General features: G+C 44.4%; 1 protein-coding gene across 2 annotated transcripts; it reads right to left on the minus strand.

Annotated features, from left to right (window-relative positions):
- Positions 1 to 151: 151 nt before the first annotated feature.
- Positions 152 to 26,540, minus strand: KLHL24 (kelch like family member 24). 2 transcript variants are annotated; one of them, XM_074154081.1, is made up of 8 exons: positions 26,371 to 26,540; positions 16,759 to 16,873; positions 12,187 to 13,174; positions 6,928 to 7,112; positions 5,780 to 5,898; positions 4,479 to 4,667; positions 3,857 to 4,045; positions 152 to 2,690 (listed from the first exon to the last, which is right to left on the minus strand). In XM_074154081.1, exons 3-8 carry the CDS (start codon positions 13,104 to 13,106, stop codon positions 2,490 to 2,492), a joined length of 1,803 nt encoding a protein of 600 aa, XP_074010182.1. In that variant the 5' UTR covers positions 13,107 to 13,174; positions 16,759 to 16,873; positions 26,371 to 26,540; the 3' UTR covers positions 152 to 2,489. The 2 variants fall into 2 exon arrangements, with proteins under 2 accessions (XP_074010182.1, XP_074010181.1); XM_074154080.1 differs by lacking the exon at positions 26,371 to 26,540 and adding an exon at positions 19,281 to 19,433.

The raw sequence follows: 26,540 nt of genomic DNA on the forward strand, positions 1-26,540 counted from the left end.
TTGTAAGCAGAAGTTTTCTTCTACATCTACGTTTCTGCATTTACTGGTTCATTAAACACTGTCATTTTCAAAATAATAGGTAACAGTAACAGTACATAAATTGTTAAGAAAAGACAACTGAGCTATAAAACGGATCTTCAAAACCATAGAAAGCAGTTAGCTTGTTATTTACAGGGTAGTGCAGTATTATAAAGACAGATTAAGAAATCCCTATACATGGATGACATTGTTCTACACCTACAGAATAAAGAACATTTAAGAACTGTTTAGCATGACAATCAACATTACAAGTCTTAACACAAACAAGAAGGAAATCAAAGGAAAGGATAGTATTTTTCAAATTGCATCTCTAATGAAGTGCTCCTATATATTTTTTTTTTTTTACATTTTCATTTACAATGATGGCACAAGTTATATACAGTGTTAGTATATAATAACAGTTACTGGGCAATTACCGTTGCTATCAATGGACCTTATTCACAGGTATTGAAATTACCTTTTCTAAGTAACGCTTGGCAAGCAGAAACACAAGAAACTTAGAAAAGGCCTAATTTATCTGATTCTTTTGTCTTACACTACCAAGGGACTTTCTTTTTAGGGCAATGTGAATGTACATGCTCAGGGACTGACTTCCTAATTACATCACTGATACACTGAGATTTGTATTTTATCAGTATTCTTAACATATACAAAGCAGTGTTTGGTATTCAGCCAGAAACTGAAATTTGTGTCCTTTCCTGAGGTTACAAGTTAATGCATCACAAAGTGCAGCTCCCAGTGCTCTTTAAAAGTCATGACCATATGTTACTGAAAAAGATGACTCCCAGTTTGGCAGAGTTTCACTGAGGGTCAGAATTTCCATCTCATGAAGAAATACTCTGGGAAAACAGATGAAGAAAGTCCAGTGGAACAAACGATGTTCCAGAGATGGTGCTTGTTTTCACCCTCCTGAGCAAGCACAGAGACCAGAGCCCTGAGGCCAGGGATGTCTCTGCAGGGGCCTTATGGTTTTGGTTTTTTTCCCCTACCCTGGCACTGACCAACTTCCCTACTGGCTGCTGTCCTCAGAATTCCTTTGAAAGGCAGTTCCTGAGGTTTTTGGTGATTAACAGGAAATTGGTACACAGACAATCCTATTCATTTTCCAACTCTCAAGTGCTATTTCAGTTTTTATCAACTTGTGCCTCAACTACGCAACTGTGTACTGAAATAATGCAACCTAGTACAGAAATCTGGGGAGGACTTAAAAAAAAAAAAGAGGAGGTGGTGTAGTTAAAATACAGGTGCTTCCTAGGCTTCAAAATTAGCCAGAACATGTTCTGTGGGAGTTACCTCTTATGGCTACGTGGACAGGTCCACAGATATTTTTCTGGTGAGAGGAGGGACCTTCCCAGAACTCCTTTATCTGTGGCCAAGCAGCTTATACAGTAGTTTAACTGTGCTAGAGTAAGTGATTGTCTGAAGAAAGGCCAAGAACTTGGCGGGTACTCTGCCATCTCTGCAGCTGAGCCATCCGAAAGACCAATTTATAAGCTGTAGGGCACAACCCGAGTCCCTACCTCTATCACCAGGTAATTTAAGTAACGTGATTCAGAAAAGCAGAAGAATCCAGAGTTCATCATCCTTTATTCCTCCAATAGTTTAGAGAGACTTCGCTGTGAGCAAAGAGCAAACCCAATAACTTTCAGACTTCAGCCATACTATTCAAAAAATTAAGAACTGGGATTCGAAATTTGCTTCACAGATGCGTGCCTACGCCCCAGTGGTCACTAGTTTTCCATGTCATGGAGCCTTGTACTTCGCAGGAACATTTAGCAACACTATGAATAAGGTCCATAGTGTTAAGGTACACGATCATCACTTCAAAATGTTGCAATGGCTCACTAAAAAGACAGCTTCTCCTTCAGAAAAAAACATTCCTCAAAGATTCAAATATCTGTCCTATGTAGCTTGTTTTGTTTGTTTTCTTTTTTTAATTCCAAACCATGCATGATCTGACAAAGTCTGCTTGTAAGAATACTGTGCATATAGATTATAATGATATAAGCTTTTTTAATTTGTAGGTAATTATCCTAGATGATTCTTTGGAATTTACCTGCCTATTTATTTTTCCAATTCACAGAATCTGAACACCTTGCAGATATCACTTCTTAGGACACAGGCACAAATGCTTGTGAAGGCACTTTCCCCACAAGGCTTCCAAGATTTCAGTTACTCATCACACACAGGGCAAACTTTCTGAATACTAGTACAACTGCTCTCGTATCAGAGCCCACAGCAGATAAAACAGAACTCTGGTTACTGGATAGATTTGTAGACTTGTTTTGTAAGTTAAATTAAACCATTTTTCTAAAGGCACAGGATACAATTTTCATACGACACGTAGGTAGGGAAAGGGCATTTTCCCACTTCAGGAATCTTTAAAAAGCCTGTCTTGCAGCAGACCACGGGATTCATTCATGCCATCTTCTTTTTTTCGAGAAAAAAAATTACAGTTTAAAGCCTTTTTCATTATATCTATGAATCGTCACACAGCCGTGATATGATACTGGCCTGGGCATGGCTGCTACTCCTGTGATAATGCCCGTTGCAGGGTCATAACAAAGAATAGTGTCTGTGGCTTCACCGTTTTCTCGTCTTCCACCAAGGATATAGATTTTTCCATTACACACAGACATGCCACAATTCTCCTGTTTCAAAATACACAAAGGAATACGTGATTATTTAAAAAACAAGACCTCAGTTCCTGCATGTCTACCCCAGTGCAGAAGGACAGCACTGTGACTACCATTTGTAAACAGACCAGTCTACACTATTCCCTCCTGAAAGGACCAATGAAGAAAGCACAATATTTGGGGAAATCAGCAGCACAATCCTACAGGAAAGAGTATTTCAGATCTAAGTCTCCACTGCACGTAGCTCAGACAGGGAATACAGCTGAACACTGTACTTACCATTTAAACATGTCAGAAAAGGAAAGGAGGAGAGAATAAAGGGTTTCAGAAGAGGGACCACAGTAGGTACTATTAACGTAAAAAATAGGAACAAGGAGCAGCACCTTAGAGGAGTAACAGATAATTAAGAGGGATGTAAACAGAGGAGAGAAAAAAAGCCATGACTAAGAAAAGAACGCATATGAAAAAGATAGCGCTATGTCTTATTTGGAAAAAGGAGAGAGAGGATTTTATTTCTTCCTTAAAAGCAGGCATGGAAAAACTATTCAATCAAGTAGAGAACACAGATCAAAATAGAGGGAAGGCCAGGAGAAAGAAGAACCAAATTGCTGTTAAGGTAGATACTGCAGAGTATATGATTGATGTTTTAAAAATATAGGGAAAATTAACTGACACACACACTTCACTACCAGGGGACACATTTTAAAGTTCTGCTTGGCGTTCCATATGTTGAAGCGATACAGCTCTCACTGCTCAAGTCAGACACATGCTGTGGGGTTTTTTCACACTGTAAAAACAGCTTTAAATATTTTTTGTAAGGCTTTAATCAATTATAAGGAAATTACTATCTTCAGTCTAAATTTAAACACGTAGCAGAACTTGACAGATCAATTTGTAGACAATTAAAATATAATCCATTATACTGTTACACTCTTCTCCAATAGTAACTGCTCTCAAACACAAAGACCGGACTGGCTAACAGTGACAACCAGCTGTAAAGCTACTAGTTTAGAAACTTCCTCTCCTGTGAGGTTTAGAATATATAGATGAAGAAGCAAAGCAAGAATGGAATCAGAGATGCAATTTTAACAGGGTTAAATAAGCATATACTCATTGTACGCCAAGATACTAATGTAAAAAAAAACCTTTTGGATGTCTACAGGCCATTTAGTGTTAATTACCTGTCTGCTGAATGTATTCTGTACATGCATCCAGTAGTCCTCAACTGGATCATAGCAATATATTGCTTTGGTAAGCCCACCGGCAACGTAGATCAGATTGTTCAGAGACACAGCCGTAATGCATCTTTTTGCGATAGGGATGGTTGCACGGAGCAGCCAAGAGTTACTATCTGGATCGTAAGACTGAACCTGGAAACAAATACATGCATTTCAGATTAAAGGCCTGACTGGAATAATAACTGGGCACACCCACACAGGTTATACAAGGAGAGCCAAAGAAGCAACACCTGGTGGGCAATATCTCACCAAGAAATTGAAGTCAATATAAAAATAGGGCCATATATCAATAATGTCTATATATGCACTACATTCAACACTCTTTTCCTGCCACTCAGGTGTAAGTACTCACAGAACCTGTGAAGCCAATGACAGCAGCCATGGGAAAGACCACAGTGACCGTATGTTCTTGAGTTAACGTTCTCTACTCTGTATGTTTTTGTATTATCCTAATTCCATACTCCATTCGGCAAACCAGTTAAAACAGGTGTCTGTATGATCTGTTTGTAAACCAGCAATACTGTTTAGCGTGGATAGAAGATGCAATCAAATACAATTAACTGACCTTGTCAGAACACGTGTTGTCATCAGGACCACCACCGATCACAAAAAGTTTGCCAACACAGCTGGTGACTGCTGGGGAGCTCACAGCTTCTTTAAGGGGAGCCACCTCTGTCCATCGATTGGAAAATGAATCGTAACACTCTACACTGCTGAGACGGTTCTGCCCATCATATCCTCCAACAACATATACCTACACAAAGCGGTGAAAACTATCATCATTTCATTTTTAGAGTAATTATTACATTTAAATATGAAATGAAATTAATTGAAAGCCACAAGAATCCTAATTTGCTAGGTTTGTGAAGAGACGCTTTCCTCAAATCCTTAATTTATACATAGGAATAGAAGCATATGGTCTAAAAATAATAGGTAAAGACTCTCTGGAGAGTTCCATTCAGTCACATGTGGAATGACACTGCACACACATGTCCAAAGCATGGAATTACTGAGATAGAAACTTCCTATTTGAATGGCATTTGTTAAAAAAGGCACTTCTCTGCATTTCTCTTTTGACAGATTACATTCAGCAACAGCAGCAGCAAAAGTCTGTCTGAATTTACCTTTGCTTTTCTGTGCTTTACTTTTTCCCCTACTTTCTTACAAAAATATTTCTTCCTCTCAGTTTTTAAACTTTTCTTTCCTTTCCTGTTGCTTTTCTTGTGTTTAAGCAGCAGAGCTCGTTATTATTTGTGTCTGCCTTCCTCCCTCTGTTTGCTCCAGCTGCAAGTCTCATCTCCAAGAAGTTACTCCCTCCAAGGAACACCACACGCGTATCTTCCCTAACTTTCATTAATTGAATCCCCACAGGCAGTTGATCCCAATTACTGTTTTTATATTAAGGCATATATGCCTTCAAAAATATGGCAAAACCTCCCATTTCCCCACAGCATATATTTGGTTAATTTCAATATAAAAGAGTAAGTGAAAAAAAGCACAGAGCTGGCATCAAAAGCAGTACCGGTTTCTGTTAATAACTGTTAAACTTTTGACAGCACTTTTGAAACACAGTCAAATCCAGATGCTCCTTTGTCTCCCAAAAAAACTGCTTCTTGGGGATAAGACACTTCAATGACAAAAGAACCCACAAAAAATAAATAACCAAGGGATAACATGATTTTCATATCCAGAGATAGTCTGATAAAAAGCCTAATTGTTTAAAGTGTTCATTTGAAAAATATGTATTTTTTAAATTGATAAGCAATAAGTAGTAACACTAAATGTGTACATATGTTTTCTCCCCTGTTTTCTTATATACAGCAAACATCCCCACTATAGAAAAAATTATAAATGTATTTCTCTTACTTTACCCAGAAGAACAGCCATTTTATGACGCCATCTGCCTTTATTTAAGGAGGCAACTCTGATCCAAATATTAAGTTGAGAGTTATAAATCCAAACATCCCGGCTATTGATTCTTCCACCTTTAAAAACAAAAATATGAGAATTTGAATAAATTCATTACTGAATGAGAAATGTTAACTGTTAACATGCCTCTCTACAGTGGGCAATGAAAACTATATCCTTTTTAGGTGAAATAAAGATCTATCTGTATTTATATGTTAGATTGAAAAAGTCAATTTCAGTGGATTTCAAACATGAAAACATACAGTAAGTTAATTTTCCATATGTGTGCCTTTCCCAGTAACATGCTGAGATCGCATTAGATTATTTCTTGCGGCTGGAATGCATTTAATGGCTTTTGCCCATGCTCTTCAGATTTCCTTAGTGTCACTGGCTGGATGAGACACTTGAAATCTTAACTATTTATGTGCCTCGTGGCACAACCCTCCCTAACACTTGCTAAAAAACTGAATGAGAAGTGTTTAAAACCCTATAGCTACTGTTCATTTCACTGCAAAGGCTGTTATCAAGGGATCCCCAGCGCAGGTGCTGAAAGGAATTTGTTTCCATTTTACATTCCCGCAAGGAGAAGCAGCTTTAACTGTTTTTCTTCTGGAGTTCAGGCAGCCATACAACAGGAACGAGTCACCAAGCAACGTACCAGCGCTGCGGCGCTCCTAGGCAACTGGTGTTTTTTAAACCAGCACACAGCACGTTTTATAGCAGAGAAAAAGCTGCTGGGAAAAGACTGCGTGGGATTTTTTTGCTCGTATTTTTTCCAACTGTTGCTGCAAATAGGCCACTATTATATTTTAAAGCAGCGTACTTAACGAGCATAAGTTCATCTCGTTAAATACGATTGATATCCTGGAATCAGCTGTAAAAAACGGCTGATTAATACCAAACAAAAATCCCAGAAAACACTTTTGCCTACAGTAAGATTGGTTTGGGGCTGGCACTGACCATTTACATCAGAAAGTGACTTTCAGTTGAGCTTCTGGAAGTTCACAGTACAAAGATCTGTCACATTACTTAAAAAATTAACAACCAAACTAAAAAAAACAACAACAAAGAAAAGAAAAGCATCTTAAATTTTTAGGATTATTCACCTGAAACAAGAATATCATTCCGTAGAGCACACACTGCATACTCAGACTTGGTAAACTCTGGAAGTTTAGCCAGTGACTTCCATTCTCCTGTTACAGGATCATAGCACTCGGTATATGGCAAATTAAACCCTCCAACTCGTTCACAGCCTCCAACAACAACTATCACCTCAGAATAACCAGTTGATCTAAAAAAAGTGAACACAAAACTAAGATGTAGAAGATATTTATTAGCACATGGAGGCCAAACAACATTGTCTTCAGAAGTGTGTGGGAACTGGAGATTTGACTATTTAGTATTAACTTCTACAACAAAGAAAAAAAGAAAAGAGAAGAAAGTAATTTAGCACAGTTAGAGATTTTCATGGTTTGTCTCATTACAGAGCAGGTTACCACAACAACAGGTGTTCTGTGTAAGTGCTGGAGTCACCCTGCACAACGTTCTGTGTGAAAATCAAATAATTATAAAATACAAAAAGCCCTCACTCTAATAATATTTTTCCTTTGTGTACGTAGAGGTGTCAGAAACAGCACGGCCTGAGACAATGAGATGAGCAATCCATTTCCCACCAAAACCAGTGCCCATTCCCTCAATTATACAAAATTCATAATACTTTACATTGCTTAAATATTCAAGAAGTTCAAAATGTTTTAGGTTATTTCCTGAAAAAAAGCTGAAGGCATATAGTCACCAAAATAAGGGAAAAGAAAGAGACCTTAGAGCCAATGCACAGTTAAGAAAGTGAAAAACCAGTGTGGTGATAGGCGGAAACATTCAGGAACACTGAAATAAGAATTCAAGCCTAAACCAAAACCTAAAACTCAGTGTGAAAAAATTAAGCATTAGAGTCTGCAATATACACAAATACGCCTTGAAATTCTATTCCATGCTCTCATTCTACTTAAGCGTCTACTATACTGTATATAACGTATCCACATTATACATATTCTACATTCACAGCAATAACAAGAATCATTATATGTTAATCCACATTTGAACATACAGAATCAACCATCTTCAACGTGCAAATCAACTCATGACCAACTTTTATTCCTCCCCTCAAATTTACAATTTCTTGTAAGCATTCGTCACAATCTTTTTTAAAAAGCATTTTTAGATTAAAGGATTTTCCACTGATACAGTTATATCAAGTTATATCAAGACTGCCGTCTATTAATTAAGTAAAACCGAAAGCAAGATTGATTTTATTTTTGGTAAGCCTTTTTGTTTTAACTTCAATCCTGACATGACCTGGCTTCTCTTTCACACCATTGCCAAGTACTGCAGTCCCCTCAAAAAAAAAAAAAAAAAAACCCACAAAACAAATGACTTTTGACTGCACTTCAGATAAAAGTTGCCTGATCTGTCCCCAAATTTCCTAACACGTGAATTTATGCACATATCCTGATGACGTTTTCCCCATTTTGAAACATCGGGAATAAAACTAGTTGGCCCTTCTATAATACACCATATATATTTCTACTCAGAATATTTTTAAATAGGCAGTGCTAAATGCTAATGTACTGTAAGATCATATGATGGGACTGTGTATGTGAGGAAGCGTACGTATGCACCTGAACTAGGCAGAGGAAACACTCTCCTCAGCTCTGAAGTCATGCTCTTTCCTGGTTTCTATGTGTATTTACTGTTACTGGTTTTTACTTTTTTAAGGAACAACTCTGAAAAGAATCTCTCAAAGGATAAGAGAGGGGAAGTTCCTGTGCCAGCAAAGCATTACCCAAAAAGAGAATTTCCTTAAAAGCAAGATACTCATCTCATCATTTGCCTTAGAAGCCAGCCCAAACACATCAGCTTACTCTTCGTACAAAAGAGGTTTGTCTGTGGATTACTGTCTAGATTAAAAGCCTCCACTTACTGAAAAGCTTTGGTACCGGATTACCAATCTTTATTTTATAACTAAATGAACCAAAAGTCCTTAACTGGAGAGAGCTCTTTAAGAATTGCTATGATGGAGTTTTGCTCTTTAAAGGAAATATTAATTTAGTACAATATTTCAAATCCACAGTGGACCAAACATTTTCCAAACATTTTAGTACCTTATAACCATATCCTTTCTTCAGTTAAGAAACATTTTCTCTGTTACATTTTCTTGAAGTAGTCTTGTGCTATATAGGTTTTAAGGTTAGTTCCAAAATATTTTTTGCAAATGACGGAGGGCACATCATCATTTTAAAAGAAAAACAAACAAAAAACCAAAGCATTAAAATGTGGGAGTACACAAAAAAAAACATACAGGCAAAGGCTAATTCCAGAAAAGAACTAAGGATATATTTGAATGGAGATTAGAAAAAGCTGTGATCTCCATCAGCAGCACAGAAAGTCCTCCTTGTAGCCTTCAGAAGAAAGGGTGTGAGCAAAATAAGAGGTGAGCAAAAAAAGGCACCAGAGAGGTTCCAGGAGACAGACCCTTGTCAGGAAAAGGTGCACAAAATAGAAAAGGGGGAGTGGAAGACAACCGAGTATCTCATAATTCCGTGCGTTCCCAAGAGCAGGTTTCCAAGGGGTCCCGAGTTACACGCAGGCCTCTAGATGGGGGGAGAGCACCAGCCAGCACAGCCTCAGCTGGACAGAACAATTTTTAGTAGTTCAAACATTACATTCAAAAACATTTTAAGTTTGGGAAACAAATTACCAGGATTCTGGTAAATCACTATTTTTTTTCCCTGTTAATTCACTTTTGGGTAGCAAACGGGATAAAACACAGAAATGAAAATTGAAATAAAAACTCATCTCCTTGGGGTAAAAGGGACTGCATTAAAGCTTTCTAAAGGCAACCAAAAAGGATGTGTTAAAACATATAAATGTAGTAACTTCTAACTAAAGAGGACGCTCACGTATCAGACAGCTTAAGAGGAACTGTGCGATTGAAGAATTCACAGGTATATGAAAACCTGAAGATAATTCAAAACATACAGTAGGAAGAGCCTGTTTTGGTTTGTGTATGGAAATGTACTGTTGCTCACTGCTTGATCTCGCCTCGGAGATCTGCTGTGCAACACAACCAGCAGGGGACAAGAGAGACTTAAAAGGAGCATGAGAGACAACCTCAAGATGTCACTATGTCATTGCAAATACATAACTGAAAAGCTCTTTCAAAAAGCCCTTCTGCATGTGTAAGGATGCCTAGTGGCATGCACCACAAAGAGCAAGCAGACAACTGTTATGCCGCGTTTTAAACTTTTATTTACTTAGAGGTAACTTTTCACTGGCTTCAAAAAGGGAAAAAAAAAAAAAAAAATCAACTGCGAATTTGCAATCCACACTGTTCTTTTAAAAAAAAGGGGGTAGGTGCATACATACCCATACAAGGAATCACAATTTCCAGAAGTTTCAGTAAATACACTGGCGTGGGAATTTCTGATCCTGCAGCCTGTCTCCTTTTAGAAACAGTTTACATAAAAAAGAAATTGGAGGAAGGCAAGAAAGAAGGAAGAGAGCTCTCCAGCATCCTCTTCTCCCCAGACCCCCAAGAAATGCCCAGAAAAGGTGTGATGACATAGGGGAAGGGGGACCTGGTAACGGTTTTAAAACACAATCTCTTTTTGCTATAGGCAACAGAAACAAACAGGCAACAGAAACAAATGACAAAGAACTATTCCATGAATGTAATATAGAAAAGGGGAAAAAATTCCTGCTGGGAGGCCAGCCAGTTTTTCTCTTTGTAAATTACTTCTCTTGTTCCTGCCCACTGGAATTCACAGTGCAGTTTAATAAGCTCAACACTAAAACCAACAAAAACCAACAAAATCCCAAACCAGCACCCCCCCCCCAGCTTCAGCAATCACCTGTATTAGGCAAAGTACTTCATTTACAGACTGGAACACTGCACTGAGGCTATTTGCATTCTCAAGCACATACACTTCATGCACTTTGACAAAACTGTTCAGCCAAATGTATTTGCTTTCTTTATCAAATCCAGTAATAAATGCAGAACAAAAACGCCACACCAAATACCGTAAGATACAGCCCCCCTTCAACGGCTCATGAAACAAGGTCCCTCCCTCAGGCCTGGACTTGGGGTATGAAATGCTGCAGAAACTACCATTGCACCAGTTTCCAAACTGCTATGATCCAAACTTTTCCAGAGACCTTCCATGGCAGCGAACGGCTTAAAAAACCTGACGGTAGGGCTGCAATGAGTTTAAGAAGAATTTCTTCTCTTACGGCAGGATTAAAGACTGGAAAGCCACTAATGGGGCAAATGCTTGCCAAGCATTCCCCTCCTATCCCCCCATAAGCAAGCTTTTAACACGTGCCAAAAAACCCATGAAGGTTCCCAGCAGAGTCACTGTAAAGCAACCACATATGACTAAGAGTAAACAAAGAGGAGTAACTCCTAACACAATATGTTTGTCCAGACCAGATCGTTGCATCACCTCAATATAACACATGATTTTATAACTACAGCTGAAATCAGGTGGAACTAACAATGAACTATCATGTCAACTATCATGTGCAGGTAAGGCTTTTACTGGGAAAATATTTTCCAGGAAAAAAAACCATTGTAACGACTATTGCTCATAAATGCCACTAAATGGACTCTTCCTCATTTCTTCTTGCAACTTCAGTCAGCTATTTGTGTAACATGTTATTAAGCAGCAGCAAATCTGAATTATTAAAATGTCATAGAATAAGCATGAAATAAGGAATTGTTTCGTAATTCTTTAAAAATGCAAGATTTAGTTTCTTTACAGTTAAGAACCTGTTGTTCTGCTGTCTACTATCTATTACAAATCCAGGTACCGCTCCAACTGTAAAGTATTTGTGATGTAGCAAGCAAGTGTTCTGAATATACATCTCCATCCACATCCTTTATAGTGTGCTGTACGCTTACATGGCTTTGTTATAAAAAGAAAGAAGGTTGGGAAATGGAACAGTTTACTTCCTATAGCACCGCAAGTTCAAGACACTGCTATTGTATGAAATAACTTAAGATCTCATCTAGCAAGCATTAACCTGTAGAAAACATTTTACTTGCAAGGCAATACAACTTCACTTACCTGAACAGTCGTTTATTTCACAGCAATGAAGTGATTTGTGCAAAAAGACTCACATTTTCAAGACGTGTGTGAGCTTCATGTGTTGTGGGGACGTACAGAAGCATAACTATAGTGGCTCCGGAACGCAAAATAAGTGGCAAAAGATTTTTTTTCTGGGCACGCGTATGTCAAACATCTGCACATCCACTATATCCGTCTCCTACGGAAATAAGAGGGGGAGGAAAGGGGAAGTTTCCTCACCTGCGTGGCCTAGTTCTGGGAGACATCATCTCATTCCCAAGGATATGGTATCGCCTGGCTTCATGCAGCAGCTGATAGCACTCTGGGGAATTCTGAATCAGCTGGTCCACTTCCACAGTCTGAACAAAGTAGTTTGGGTGTAACAAGGGGAGCCTTACGTGCGTCAAAAGCTCATGTAACACTGGTCTTCGCAACTCGACTGCCCGGTACACCCAGCGCATGACAGCTTCAAACACCATCTCTTCTTTACTGATGACCAGTTCATCGCTGCAAATGTAATCAATAAGCTCATCCTTCCCCAGTTCGAGGAATTCTTCGTGCTGGGACACGTCCTCAAATGTCTGCAGTGCAAAGTTCCTGCACTTGGTGAACAGTGTCTTGAGCGAGTGCGTATCTGCAAAGCGCTGGATTCCCAGGCAGTTGCAAGGATCCAGCTGTTCTTCCAGGAACTTGGCACAGGCGTCGCGCAGAACACTAATCTGAAAGAGACTCGATGTTTCAAAGAGATACTGCACGTTCTCCGTAGTGATTTTCACCTTGCCAGTGTATACGTACTGTAAAAAGCAATCCATAGCTTCGGCAAGAATGCCATTGATCTCCACCAGCATCTCTCTGCTCTCTCTGTGATCGTTGCAAAACATGGCTCTGAAGTAGCTGCTGCAGGCTGAGAGAACGGCGCGGTGGCAGGGAAACTCCCTTCCTTCCACGCAGATAATGACATCTGTGAACAACCGGCTGTCTCGAAATTCATTGAAGATCTGGAGAATGCTTTCAGCGTGGGATGATCCCGAGGAAAAGTCGAAAAACTCAGGGCCTGACAACGATTTTGGGTCCATTTCAAAAACTTTCCGCTTGGTTGCAGGGGAATCTCGTATCCCGCTATCCTCTCTATTCAGTCTGCGTCCCAATATTAGTACCATTGTTACATCAGTTGGCTATAGAGTCATTGAGAAAAGTTTGCAGAGTTTCTCCTTCGCAGTGCTACGGTCTGAAAAATTAAAACACTTCAGTATTCAGTCTGGTATATCCTCAACTTCATCGCAACAAGCTACTTGTTTGGTCACTCTAAGAATTGGTACAATTTTTGACCTTTACTAGAGGTGACACGGTATTACAGGCAAATGACTGTGCACCTTGCGCAGGGCAACACAGCATTATCTGCTACGCGTTAAATACAAAATATACCCATAGAACAGGTGTCACGGAGGGCAAGTTCTGAATGTCCCAGCACCACTGGCATTGCATTAGTGTTCAAGATAAAAAAAGACCCGAGATCTTGGCTCCAGCAAACCACCCGACTGACAAAAGCCAAAGATTTCCTGGATAAAGATCCTGAGCTTGGGCTTTTCTCATTTTTCAGTGTAATCCTCATTTCAGCTGAAGCCTCCAAGAGCTATCACAACAGCACTAGTCAAAAAGGGAGGAAAACAGACTGAAATTTTCAAAAAAATTCCTCTGAGAAATCACTCCATTTTCATGATAAAGTCTATCATAATGTAGTCTTATAATACTAATGTTTAATAACATTCAGTTATCTCTATGAATAACCTTGACCACAAGTTTTTAGCTGTTCATTTGTAGCATCTAAAAATTAGTTCACTGATAATCTAAGATTCAATTAAAAATGAACGGAAACTGCTAGTGCACAAAACAGAACGAAGAAAGAACTACATTTGTCTGTGAAAATAAGAACCAAGGGCAGCTTACCTGAGGACAGGTATATTTTCTGTTTTCCAAAGTACTACAGGCAAATCATTATTAGGAAAACCTTTTGCTCAAACACTTTCCAGTTTCAAATACACAGTGTTTAACATCCCCCTCAGCTCACAAACACACACATTACCAGAGCACTGAAGTCACAAAAATCAAGTGGTCAAACATTAGCATTATGTCAAGACTCTGCTGGTAAAGAAATGCAGCTGATTTTGCAGATAGTAGCACCTATTGGAGGTGACGTGATCAACCACTCTAGCAGCAATAGGGGGTTCTTCCACTCCTGAGCTTTAAAATCAACTGGATGAGCGTCCACCACAATACACTGAGGCAGCAAGAGGCTGGGCAAAACGCCCTCTTGGGTCTGGCATAGGTATCATTCTAAACGCATAGAATATTTATTTTTGTGTCTACAAAGACATGCACTGAATTATTTTAAATTTTATGGAAATTTTTGTCATGCTTCCAAGAAGTTCTGTTCAGTTTCCCCTCATTCCGCACTTAGACAGTCAGTAAACATCAGCTCCTCTCAGCAATTTCATTTCCTGACGTGCTAGCATCTTCAGAGCTGCAATTACCCAATCCAAGTCTGGCTACATCATCGCTTAATATAGAACACAATGAACAGGCTTTTTTTTTTAAACAGGCTTTTTACGTTGCTGGCTGGGGCTAAATCATGACAACAGCACCTTTAAAAGGCACCGTCTTAACAAAGAGCAAGAAAAGAATGTGTGCCGTACGTTTACTCATTGAGGAAAGAGGTTGAAACATTTATACGGAAAATATATGGTTATATATTTTCCATATAAAACTTTTTACACATATTTCTAAGGTTTCTCGGTATGCCTCATTTACCCTACAAAATATTTAATTTTCATTTGAATTGAAATAGGATCAGTTGTCTACTTTGATGCCTGAAAAACACTGTTGCAATGAGCCTATCTAATAACCGATTGCTTCAGAGAGATTTTAACGAGGCAGAAATGGACAATCTGATCTGTGGCTGATATTCCAGCCAACATATTTCACAACCACGTTACCCTGTAATGACGCAGGCCAGATAAAAAACAAAACCAACAACAACCACCACCACCACCTCACCAGCTCTGCTGCAAACACCCTAACCCTTACACTGAACTTTATCTGCAATTAATTCCATGCTACTCAGCGTGAGAAAGTGGGCAGAAATGAAGCATCAGCAGTAGAAAAGGGAAATGTAACAATGAAAATAAATATAAACGCTAAAGGCTTGATTCCAGTGTCACAGATTTAAATCAGAAGAATTTCACTGAAGCTACTGGAGCTTTTCCAAAGCAAAGGAAGCCTGAAATCAGAAACAAGACCCTGACGTATTGCACGAAAGGGCAAAACACAGCAACTAAGTAAAAAAACAACATCAAGATTATATCTTTCTCATTATGTGAGAAGACTTAAGAAGACACTATATCATGCAATCACTAATAGACGGAAATAAAGGCTCTGGGTTAAGACTGCTCACTGCAGGAAGAAACAACTTCTTTATACTCGGAACAACACAAAATTAGTGGTCAGTGAGTGATTTTTTTTTTTTTTTTTTTTTAATGTCCTGATGGTTTAAAGAAATGGGAGACTAAAAAAAAAAATTAAAAAATCCATGGAGCAAGAACTAATCAAGGGGATAAATACTGAAAATTCACAGAGAATGGAAAGGAAAAGGAATTACATTCCATCACAGAAATTACTGCTTTTGAATATACTATACTTCACTTTCTATCCAGTTAATTCCTTCTGCAGGTTTGCTTACGCAAAGTAATTTTACAAGACTATCAGTAACACGATCACACGTTCAGCTCTATCAATCAGACACAGAAATGCCCTTCTTGCAGATCTTCCTCTGGCAGTTTTAAGAAGGTCCCACTTCAGCTGCCGGCCCCATGTTTCAGCCCCAAAGCTGGAAAGGCAGAGGGGAATCCTGCCTGGAGCTGAGCTGCTTGGTGCGCACAGAGGGATACGCTTACAGGAGGAATAAACCGGTCTGCACCTTTTGTGGATATAAAGGTACTTAGACATACCTACAGACTCTGCATTATAAGGCACTGGTTATTCAGAGAATTTAAATTTGAGATATCCTCAGTAAGTTTATATGCAGCAAAACAAAAAATGAATGAATTTTTTCCCCACAGGTAACTATTGGAAATTATTGTATCAAAAAATACAAAATGCATTGGGTTGCTTGCCTGAGCACGGGTCAGCAAGGACAGACCTTAAGCAAATCAGGGTCTACCCACTCAAAAAACTGGAAAGGAAAAACAAATCACATTTTCTATCAATAGGTTTTAAAAACGGTTTACAAACGCGGTCACGGCTATGACATCTGTGTTACCTTGCATGTGTACATGCCTAAATTAATCTCTGGATTTACCCGATGATCAGGTTCCTCTATTTCCTTAACCCATATTGTCTGCAGACTTGTCTACACAAGACGTTTCTCAAAAATAATGTGACTAAGGGCCCAATAAAAAGGCTGGTAAATGAGGTCTATGTTTGCCCCGACACCTTCTGTCGGTAAATCCTCCCAGGCAAATGACTTTTACATTGCACTAAACTCCTCTGTCCTCCACTGTGCCGCCCTCATGGATTTAACCCCTCTCCCTTCACCCACAGCTCTGGCAGCAGCCGGCAACCTTCTGGCAGAGCTGTTTTTCTCTCTTCTGTGTCACAGGACTCCTTTGGTCCGTTAGCGGAACTGTCAGACAGACAGACTGCAGAGGAACCACCACGCAGCGGGGTCAGGGCGAGGCCGTGGGTAACACCTAGTCATCAGGTGTGCCCCAGCTGGGCCGTCAGAGCTCACCCGCAGGGTGCAGTTTCGGGGAGTACCTGAAGCTGAGCTGGGCTTCTGCTGCTGCCAGCGGAGGTGGCGTCCACCCTGCGTGCCCACCGCCGTGTCACCTCAGCACCAGCGCTCGCCTGGCGTGGCCGGACCGCTGACCGCCTGCAAAGGGAGAAAAGGAGGCGCTGGGAACAGGCGGCTGCCCTGGGGACAGCCCCACGGCCGCCCAGCACAGGGACCCCGCTGGCACAGTCCCGGTGGCCTGAGCCTGCCGACGAGACACGTCTACCGTCACTCGGTACAGTATCAGTAACAGCACCCCAAGGCAACGCAACCACAATTAACAAAATAAACGTTTTTTTCATCCTGAAGCACGGGAACTGTAACTCGGGGCTGGCTAATTCTGGTTATTTCCTTTGTGATTTCAGATAACACGGTCCGCAGATGTGCTTCGTCTCGGATGTCCTCCTCGCCACCAGGGCCAGAGAGCACAGACCGCAGCGCGCCAATAACCCTCAGCACCGGAGCTAAGGGGGGGGTATTTTAAAGGTAGGGAGAGAAGAAGGAAAAAAAACAAGGCAGCATAACCTTTCCCTCCACCGAAAAACAAACCCAGCATTTATTTTACCTTCTTCGGGATGTTAAAAGAAGATCAAAACGTTGTCGATTTTAAAGGACTTTAAAAAAATTAATTTGTCTTGTTTTACAATAGAAATTGAGGACGTGAATGCCTTTAAGACGGATGAAGTCTTTGAGAATACTAACTAGTAAACAAGAATTCAAAGTGACACGGTAAGGAGTTAGTTGCACTGCAGAAGTCTTCCAAATGTAAGACGCTATTTTGATTAAAAAAAAAAAAAAATACTCTGAATGCCAAAATTCAATAGTAATCAAGCCAGTGACACACAAAGAAAGCCCCAAGTGCCCTCAAAAATCACCCAGCAAAAACAGGAACTGATTCGGACATGAGACTCATCGTTATTAAGTAAAACAAAACAAAAACAAGCAGCAAAAAGGAGCACCTTTAACCTGCGCAGGAGTCTTTAGATAACCCTCTCGTGAGTGAGGTCACCTCGAAGGGCACACACCCACTGGGGGGGCGTGGGGGGAGAGAAAAAAGCACCGCATACTCCTCTCATTGACCTGTGGGGAAGAGACTGCGAAGAAGTCACCGCTCTTCCCCCTTGGTTTCACTATCATTTTACACGTATTCAGGTTTTGCTTAAAAAAAACAAAACAAACAAACAAAACCAAAACCCGTGGTACGTGACTGTGTGTTTCGGGGACTTGCAGGGGGCTCAGCCAACTGCTTGTAAAACCCCACGCAAACGCACACGCTGCGGTAACCAAAGAGCCCGGCGACAGCCAGGCTGGTGTCACAACCCGCCGAGATCACCGTTACCTAAAGGAGCAGCAATTCCGAGTTCGCAGCGAGGCGAGAACCGGACAAACAGATAAAGCCGGGCCCCGCCGGTACCCCCGCCCCGGGAGCGGCGGCCGGCAAACCCCCAACGTTCCGCGCCTCTTCCCGCCCCTTTTTTGCTACGCACGGGAACAAAGCGTGACCCAAACAAACCAGCCCAGGAAAACAACCGGGTTGCGGGGGAGGCCGGTGCGCGGGGGCGGGAGCGTGGGGGTCGGGCCCGCTCTCCGGCCGTTCACCGCCGCGGCTGCAGGCGGTCACGGCGGCACAAAATGGCAGCGCCCGGGGGGAAGCGGACGCGGCCCCCGGCCGAGGGAGGGACTCCTCTGAACCAAGCACGGCAAACAACCGCAGGCCCCACGGACGGCTTTAACCCCGGTGGGCCGCCCCCGGGGCCGGCAGCGGGCTTGGCTGCCCGTGGCGGAGCCCGCCCCCCCCGCTCCCTCCTTCAGAGCCAACGGCCGCCGCAGCGCCCCCCAACGGCGGGCGGGGTGCGCATGCGCGGTACGCCCGCCACGCGCACGCGCGCCCTCCAGCTCACCTTCACCCCGAGCCGCCTTACCGACAGCGCCCCCCCGCCCCGCGCGCCCTGCCCAATCGGCGGGCAGCCCCGCGCCGCGGCCCCGCCTCCCCCCGCCCGCCCGCCCAATCGGCGGCCGCGGAGCCCCCCCCCGCCGCCCCGGGGGCACGGAGGGGCGCGGGGAGACCCGCGGTACCGGGCGGCCGCGGGCCGCGGGTGCGGGTGCGGGTGCGGGTGCCCCCCCCCTCCCCCCCAGCCCCGCTCCGTCCGCCGGTCCGGGCCCGCCGCTCCGCTCGCCCCGCTCCGCCTGCAGGCAGGAAGGGGACACACACACACACACACACACACACAACACGACACGACACGACACACGCAGCCGACGGGTCCCGGGGCACCGGCACTGCCAACGGCCCTTCCCCGCCCCGGCACCGCCGTCCCGCGCTGCCCGGCAGGGCCGGAGACGCGCTGTCCCCACCGCGGCGGCTAACGGTCCCCGGCCGGCCCCGCGCCCTGCCCCCGCCGCAGCCAAGCCTCGGCAGAGCCCCGCGCCCTCCCCGGGGGCCCCCGTCCCGCCGGCCCCCCCCCCGAGCCCCGCCGTGCCCCGAGCCCCGCCGCCCCGCACTCACAGCCGGGAGCGGGTCCCGCCGCGCTGCGTCCCGCGGGAGCTGCTGCCCGGGGTGTCGGGTCGGGTCGGGTGCGGCGGGGAGCGGAGCGGTGCGATCCGCTGCGGTGCGCTCGGGCCCTCTCCGCCGCCGCCGGTCGCGCTGCCAGCGCCGCTCAAAACAAAGGGGCCGGCGGGGCATGTGACCTCGGAGCCACCGCACATGATGTCACGGCGGCTCCGCGCGGCCCTGGGAGCTGTAGTCCCGCCGCCCCGCCCGCTCCCGGCCCCGCCGCTCCGCAGCGGCCGAGGCACCGCGGGATGCGGCGGCGGCCCGGGGGAACCGAGCACCCGGGGGCCCCCGGTAACCGGCAGCGCTGCCGTCACTGTCAGCCCGTCCCGTTAGCCCTCCCCTGGCCGGGACCATGCATCCCGGTATTCCTGACCGGGCCCGAAAGGGGAAGGAGGGGAGGACGCGGTGCCCCGGGGATGTCACCTCTGCAGCGGGAACCCCCCCAACACGGGACATCTCCCGGGCTAAGGACCCAGAGACACCAGTCTCCGCGTAGCTCTTCAGTCTGCACCAGCGAAATAAACTACGCGCGTACACAACAAAAAAAAAATCCATCAAAAGAGGCCCTTTGTCTGCCCGAGCTACAGCTTCACCTACTGGATACTGAACTTCCAACCGACAAAGCTTCTCAGCAGGTCCCGGTCAACCGTGATGCCAAACGGGGTGCCCCTTTCCCCGCTAACGGCAGGAGGGCAAGGTTAGTCCAGCTGAGATGCCGAGAGCAGGGCTGTGGCAGCCGGGGGTCGCAGGGGTGGCAGCCGGTCGACCGCAAATAGCAAAAGCAGGACCCTGTTGTCATCGCCATGCAATTTCAAGAGCAGGTCTGAGCCTGTCCTGGAGCCCAAATTCACTTCATAGCCAAACTATTTGGAGAGCGGCCCGTGCTCCAGCACAGGCTGATGGAACATGCCTGGGAGTATGGAAATTTATTTTTGCTCTGCCCTTTAGCATAAGCAAACCGGCGAGCCCATAGCGCAGAGTGGCGAGGCGAGGGCAGGGACACGCATGATGCTTAAATTAAGTTCATTACCAGCTAGTAAATGAGGTCTTACGCAACGCCGTGGAGCTGGTGTAGGCAGGTAACTGGCTGCGTTCTCCTTCCTAGAAGGATGACCTCTCCCTCTCGCCCCTTCCCGCCGAGGGAAAGGAAGGAATACCAATTCTTCTATGAGCTGCCACCCACTTTGCTCTCCCAAGTGTTGGGTATGATACATCTTTAGCTTTCAGTGAACCTGCACAACCTTCTGACCCCAGGATAGTCCTCCCCTTGCCCCCGCAGGCCCTCCCCGGGAAGCCTCCGCAGCCCTGGGCTCTTCGCAGTAGCTGGTGCTGCTCTTTCACTGAAACTATTGGAAAAGCAGCACGTGCTCGGGACTCCAGGACCCCATCCTCTCCGGAGCAAACCAGTCTCTGATTTTCATAGGCTGAACGAGCTCCGCTTTTCCCCGGGGTCAGGTAAATTGCAGCTTTGCAAAACAGTTAGAATTACTAATTAAAAGGCTAAGTTTCTGAAAATGTCAACTGATTTTTGTATATAAATTGTTTTCATGAAGATCTTAGTAAATTGAAACCTTCAACCGTTTCCTTGCGCAGCTGGAACTCAGACCGGCTTAACAGATTTAATTCGAAGTGAGACCATTCAGGCCATTTTTTCATCTTCTGGCTGGAAAAAGCAAGAAGGACCCCAAAAAACATGAGCAGCAAAGAGAAAATCAACAGACAGTTCACCTTGTATAGCACAGTTGCGTTACAATAACTTATTTCACCCACTGAATATAAAAAGGATTCACAACCTGAAGGGTTAGTTGTTACAAAGACATTAAATCTAAAAAAGTATATGACCCAGGAAAAACGGTTTTCTTAAAATAGATCTCTTATCTGATATATCCTCTCGTCTGCCCCAGTCCTTCCAGTCTGTAAGTCTCAGGGTCAATACGACTACGCGGAGCTCACTTCAGAAAACACAAGTGGGATTAAAGGAATCAGTCACGGGAAGGAAAACCTTTTAAAAGAGGGTCAAGATATCTCTGAACTGGCTTGAAGGAGGTATCTGCTGGGAGTATGTTTACTCCAATAAAAACTGCACGTGGCAAAAATACCTTGTGCGAAGAGGAGCATTTAAAAGGAAAATACTAATTAAAAATACTCATTGAGCAACCAATTGTTTCATAATGTGCACATGTATGCACGCAGTCACATCCAGGCACTTCCGGTTCCGAAGGCCAACGTCACCGAGGATGTCTGAAATTAAGGATAGTTGAGTTGCTACTACATCCTATTGGTGTTCATTCCTCCGCTCGCGGGGGGATTGGCTCGTCTTTCTCAAGCGGCGCCGAGCATTTCTCTCAAAATAAGCAGTTACACGCCGCCCGAGAAGCTGAAGGCAATTATTAAAGATTACTCATTTCTATAAAGCTTTGTTAATACTTTTTTAACAATGTAAAGTACTTGTAAAGCATTTAGGCCAATATTTTCTGAAGAGGTCAGTGATTTGGGGGGATTTTTGAAGGCATCTTCAGGGAACTGGAAAGGTTAAAACCTAAAATTAGAAGCCTGCGTGAAACTTTTGGCGCATGTCCACCGATGCTCCGATGTTTTTCTGGTGGTGTTGAATTCGAATACCGCCACCGTCGGGCGCTTCTCGCATACATCTCAACGATGCGGTGTGCCACCTAAACGAGTCAGTGCATTCCTCCAAATAAAGACATTAACTATTTTGGGAAGTCGTGTGCCAGCACGCTCCTGAGAATTTTCCTCTGCTGTGGGGAGCCTTGTAACTCCTAACCGCTTTTTTTTTTTTCTAAAATTAAGCAAAACCCAGATGTTTTTCTAGTAGTTCAAACATACAGAAAAGGAAACCAAAGAAAATCCATGATTTCTTTTAGTAATTATTTACTGCTAATGGACACCTGTCCTAACCCGCCTGGGAAAGGGCTCGGAGCCGAACGAAGGCAAGGATGAAGGTGAGCTGCAGCAACCACGAGTGGGAAGCTGAAGAAGAATACGAAGGGAGATGACAGTCTAAGCACCACGTCCCTCACCCCATCATTGATCAGAGAGAAGAGAGCGACATTAAAGAGTGGACAACGTTAAAAAGCCTGAGCACGACACGGGGATTGTACCACCGGATAAAAGAGAGAATTTAGACATTTCATTAACCATGGAGGGGAAGGGAAACAAACGCTTCTCAGCACAAGGAGGGAGAACAGATTCTGGCGCTGCTAGAAGAAGTTCTAGTGGGCAGAAAGCTTCAAAAAGGAAGAGGTGGCGCTAAGTGACAGCATCGCTGCAGGTCCTGATGCAAGTAGGCACAAAATATAATGACGGAAGCCATTCAGCAGGATTACAAACAATAGTCGGTACTGAACAAAAGGAAAGGTGACCTTAATAGCAATTTGTGAGGAAGAGCAGAAGACTGAGTTCAGTAACTCTTGCGGAATTTACTTTTTGAGTACACCAGGAAAAAGGGCTAAGGTGCGTTAAGTGAAAAGGAAGAGGTGTACGGAAACAACATTAAAAAGAAGAGTCTGGATTTAGATGAGGCTGAAAGCACAGCAAAGTCTCTTCACGTGATAAAAAAATCTCTCCAAGAAACAGAGAGAACACAACAAAACATGCCAAAGTCCTTCCCTTGACTTTGAACAGACTTTCACCATCATCCTGCCAAAAGCCCTGTGGGTCACATTGACTCGAGCTGGTCTGCTGGGGATAATCAGCAGGTACAAGCATTTCGGGTGGAAGGAACTTTTCCAGGACCGCTCCCCTTCAGCCTCTCCTCTTCCCATCACCTGTTTGAAATGGCAGCTGCACCAGGAAATACCATCTGCAACGCAGATTGCTGCGCTGGCGCTTGAATAGCAAAGGGCCCTGGCAAACCAGTACTCCCTCTCTCCCCAGACACCTCTTGTTCATCTTTTCCATTTTCAGCCCTCCTGCCTGACTCTGCGGATCCCCCTTTCCTCTGGCCCCACATGCTGCACGTCCTGACCCTTTGCTCGGGCTGGCAATGCTCCCCCAATGCTGGCAATGCTGGCATTGCTCGGGCTGGCAAAGTGTCCCTCTGGAGTGGGGAGGCGGCAGGACGAGCGCAGGTCCTGTCACAGGGAATGAAATGGGGCATTCCCTGCAGCCGAAACGCCACGCTCCTCCCTGCCTGCCCAGTGCCGGGGCTGCCGTGCCGTCCCACCGCTCGGTTCTTCCTGCTCAGCCGGGGAGACCCCGGCATTACAGAGCGTGTGCTCGAGCACAAAAGTCACCTGGAAAAACATCAACAACATGTTTACTAATTTAGCCCCGCAATTAGTATTGTACATCCCCCTGTACACTCCGGTCCTCACCTGGCCAGCCCGTGTTCCTGGCCCAGGCAAATCCCCTCTCTTCCCACTCGCCCCAGTAGCCTTTCACCGCCGTGAGCACCTCAAAACAAGGCCCATGCCAATAGTGCTCCCGTGCAGAAAGAAACTGCCTTAATTTTTCCACCCCGTATCTCCCATCTCCCAAGCCTGGGAGACAACTCTGGGAATGGAATTGCAGAGCTGAGAAGAATGAACGTTGCATCACTCCTGCTATAAACACTGGACTCTTTTCTTTTTTTACAGCACTCGCAGTATCGAGACACCATGAAAACATGCCTAACCAGGTGAGACAGGGACAGAGTCTGCTGGGGTTTGTCTGGTTCTTCTCTTCAGGGAGAAACAAGAAACAAAAAAATAGAGGTTGTTTGAGCTCTTGTTGGCCACACAGGCGGAGACTTGAAGGGAGTTGTTCTTCAGAACGGCAAACAGACGACACGTGCAGTCACTAACCCAGCGAAAGAGTAAGGTAGGTCCCTGCAAAAACAGTTTCCCGAGCTGATGTGGCGTTATCGCAGTGTTCCCACCCAGCCCCGTAACCTCAAGTCAACCACAGCCCCACAGTCGTTTGCAGTGAGTGTTTTCTTACAGGAGTATTTTTTTCACACATCCCTGCACCGCAGGCCTTGACGCCACACTGCCACAGAGCACCCGACTGCACAGCTCCAGCTCTGCCCTTCAGCCACGCTTAATAGCCCTCTCCTCAAACCGTTTGCCAATGCCAGGACCAGTTAATAAGCAGGAGCGTTGCACCTCTTCATCTCCGAGACCTTCAGGCGTTTCACAAGTTAAATCCTTTCTCCGACCCAAGTGACCGTGAAAAGCTTTGTCTGCCAGGGGAGCAGAAAATAAGGCAGGTTCCAAATAAACATGGTTTGGAACTGGCATGTGCTTGCCACTATCCCCGGTTTGGGAATCTCAGACATGCAAAGCTACCAATGACCTCCATGCTTGCAGATCCACGCCACCAGCTATTTCTGGTGCGGTACACACCCCTCCGGCAATAGGCTGAGGAACAGATCCTAATATTACAAATTGGTGAGCTTGGACTAATACCCTCGCTACCCCTAATAGTGACTGTGGGACAGCAAGCTCCCAGCTGTAGCACCAGCCATCATGCCCGCTGAGGAGGTCCTCACACTGGTCTGCTGTGCCTCTGGGCTGGTGCTTGGGCAAACCTCTAAATGACTTTTGCCATGTTGCAATTTTGTCTACCCTTTCACTTTGGTCATCCACAAAGCTTCATCAGGCAAGGTTAACCCGGGAAGAGTTAGTTCACCAGGTGCTCCATGATTTCTTTCTCCTCTGCTTGCAGCCAGATGTGCTGAATGGCCCAGCACCTGCTTTCTAAGACACGTGCAGCTGTTTCTGTTATTTCTTGGCACTGTGGTGCGGAGGAAATTCTCTCCAACCTGACTGACAGGACTTGGCTCTGAAAAGATGGAGGAACCATGGGATGCCAGAAGGACAACTGGCAAGTTTGTCCTCAAATCCCAGGCTCCCTGCACCCAGCAGAGCAGCACAGAAAAAGGCCCCCTGCTATCCGGAAATCACTGGTGGGACTCACCAGCCTGGCGTTCCCATCTTGAATGCTGCTGCCTTGTCTGACAGGGGTGGCTGCCTTGCGCACGGATGGATGGGGTGGGATGCGGGAACGGCTGCCGTGTGGATGCAGCTGCTTTGGATCGGCACCCAAAATCCCAGCCCAGATCATCACCCCCTCCTTCGTAAACAAGCTTTTGAGCACCTGCTCTGATGCCTAAAATGGGACTGTTTCTGGACCTGAAATACTCCCATGGAGGAGAGCTGCGGAGTTGCGTGCTTCTCTAAGGAAAGCGCTCAGCTCTATTAAAATGCCAAACCAGACTAAAGCAACTTCAGATCACCAGTCCTGGACAAAGATTTGTCATATGAAGACAGGAAAAGAAATGGTAGCCAAATTAATCCCAGGAAAAACGCACTTAATGAAGGTTTGCAGATTGCAGTGCAGTAGCTAAATCAACATGTTGTTTTGCCAAGAAAACATTGTGAAATCTGCGGTTTACTCTTTGATCTTAAGCCTTCCTCACCCATCTACTCACAAGCAGTATCATTAGACAGAAACGATTGTAAAAATAAGATTGGTTAGTTGATGAGTTTCTGATAATAAACAGAAAATAGTTTTGTTATGTCACGGCCAGCTACTAGACTTTTCTGGCATACATCAATATGGTACTGAATCTTGAAGAAAAAAATTGAACTATTACATATGCTATGATAGGCTTTCTTAGCCTTTTATATTAACATTTTGATATATAGCAGACAATATTTTGGAATTTTAAAAGGGGAGGAGAACTGAAATGAGGAACAGGTCAGGAAGCAATAAAAAGGCAAATACATGTCTCATTTCTTTAGGTGCTTGTTATATGTATGTTATTTATATTTTTTTCCCAAGATGGAATAAACCTAATAATGCCCAGCTTTTTTCTAAGAAGCACATTAAGAAGAGTATGAAATTCTGAAGCTCTTCTGTCTCTCTCTGGGGCAGATATCATGGAAAGGGAAATTGCATTGGAATATGAAAATTCTCCGCTCTCTTTTTCACTGGAAAATTATATTGTTTTGAATCAATATCAACTGGCAGAAAAATTCAAGTAGCATTTCTGAAGTTAAGAATCTAAAATTAGAAGTGACAAACTTTTAAAAGTTACCTGCTTTCTCAAGTCTAAGATGACTTTGGCCCCTTCTTTCTCCGATGTCACACCTCCAGAATTTCACACGTAGTCAGATGCACCGCGACTCCCTGCCCGATGCTCAGTAAGACTGAACGCCTCAGCCCTCCAGCTGGGCTCCACCTCCTGGCCCTGGTACCAGCCAGCAC

Source organism: Numenius arquata, chromosome 9 (assembly GCF_964106895.1).
Source record: "Numenius arquata chromosome 9, bNumArq3.hap1.1, whole genome shotgun sequence".
Classification (NCBI taxonomy): domain Eukaryota; kingdom Metazoa; phylum Chordata; class Aves; order Charadriiformes; family Scolopacidae; genus Numenius; species Numenius arquata.

Bases quoted from the DNA above. Each gene is read 5' to 3' on its own strand.
- KLHL24 (XM_074154081.1), bottom strand. From the start codon at position 13,106: ATGGTACTAATATTGGGACGCAGACTGAATAGAGAGGATAGCGGGATA. The intron at 7,113-12,186 runs GTGAGGAAACTT...CACTTTTTTTAG, and splicing joins CCCAGAACTAGGCCACGCAG to ATCAACTGGTTATTCTGAGG. The intron at 4,668-5,779 runs GTAAGAGAAATA...CGCTTTGTGTAG, and splicing joins TGGCTGTTCTTCTGGGTAAA to GTATATGTTGTTGGAGGATA.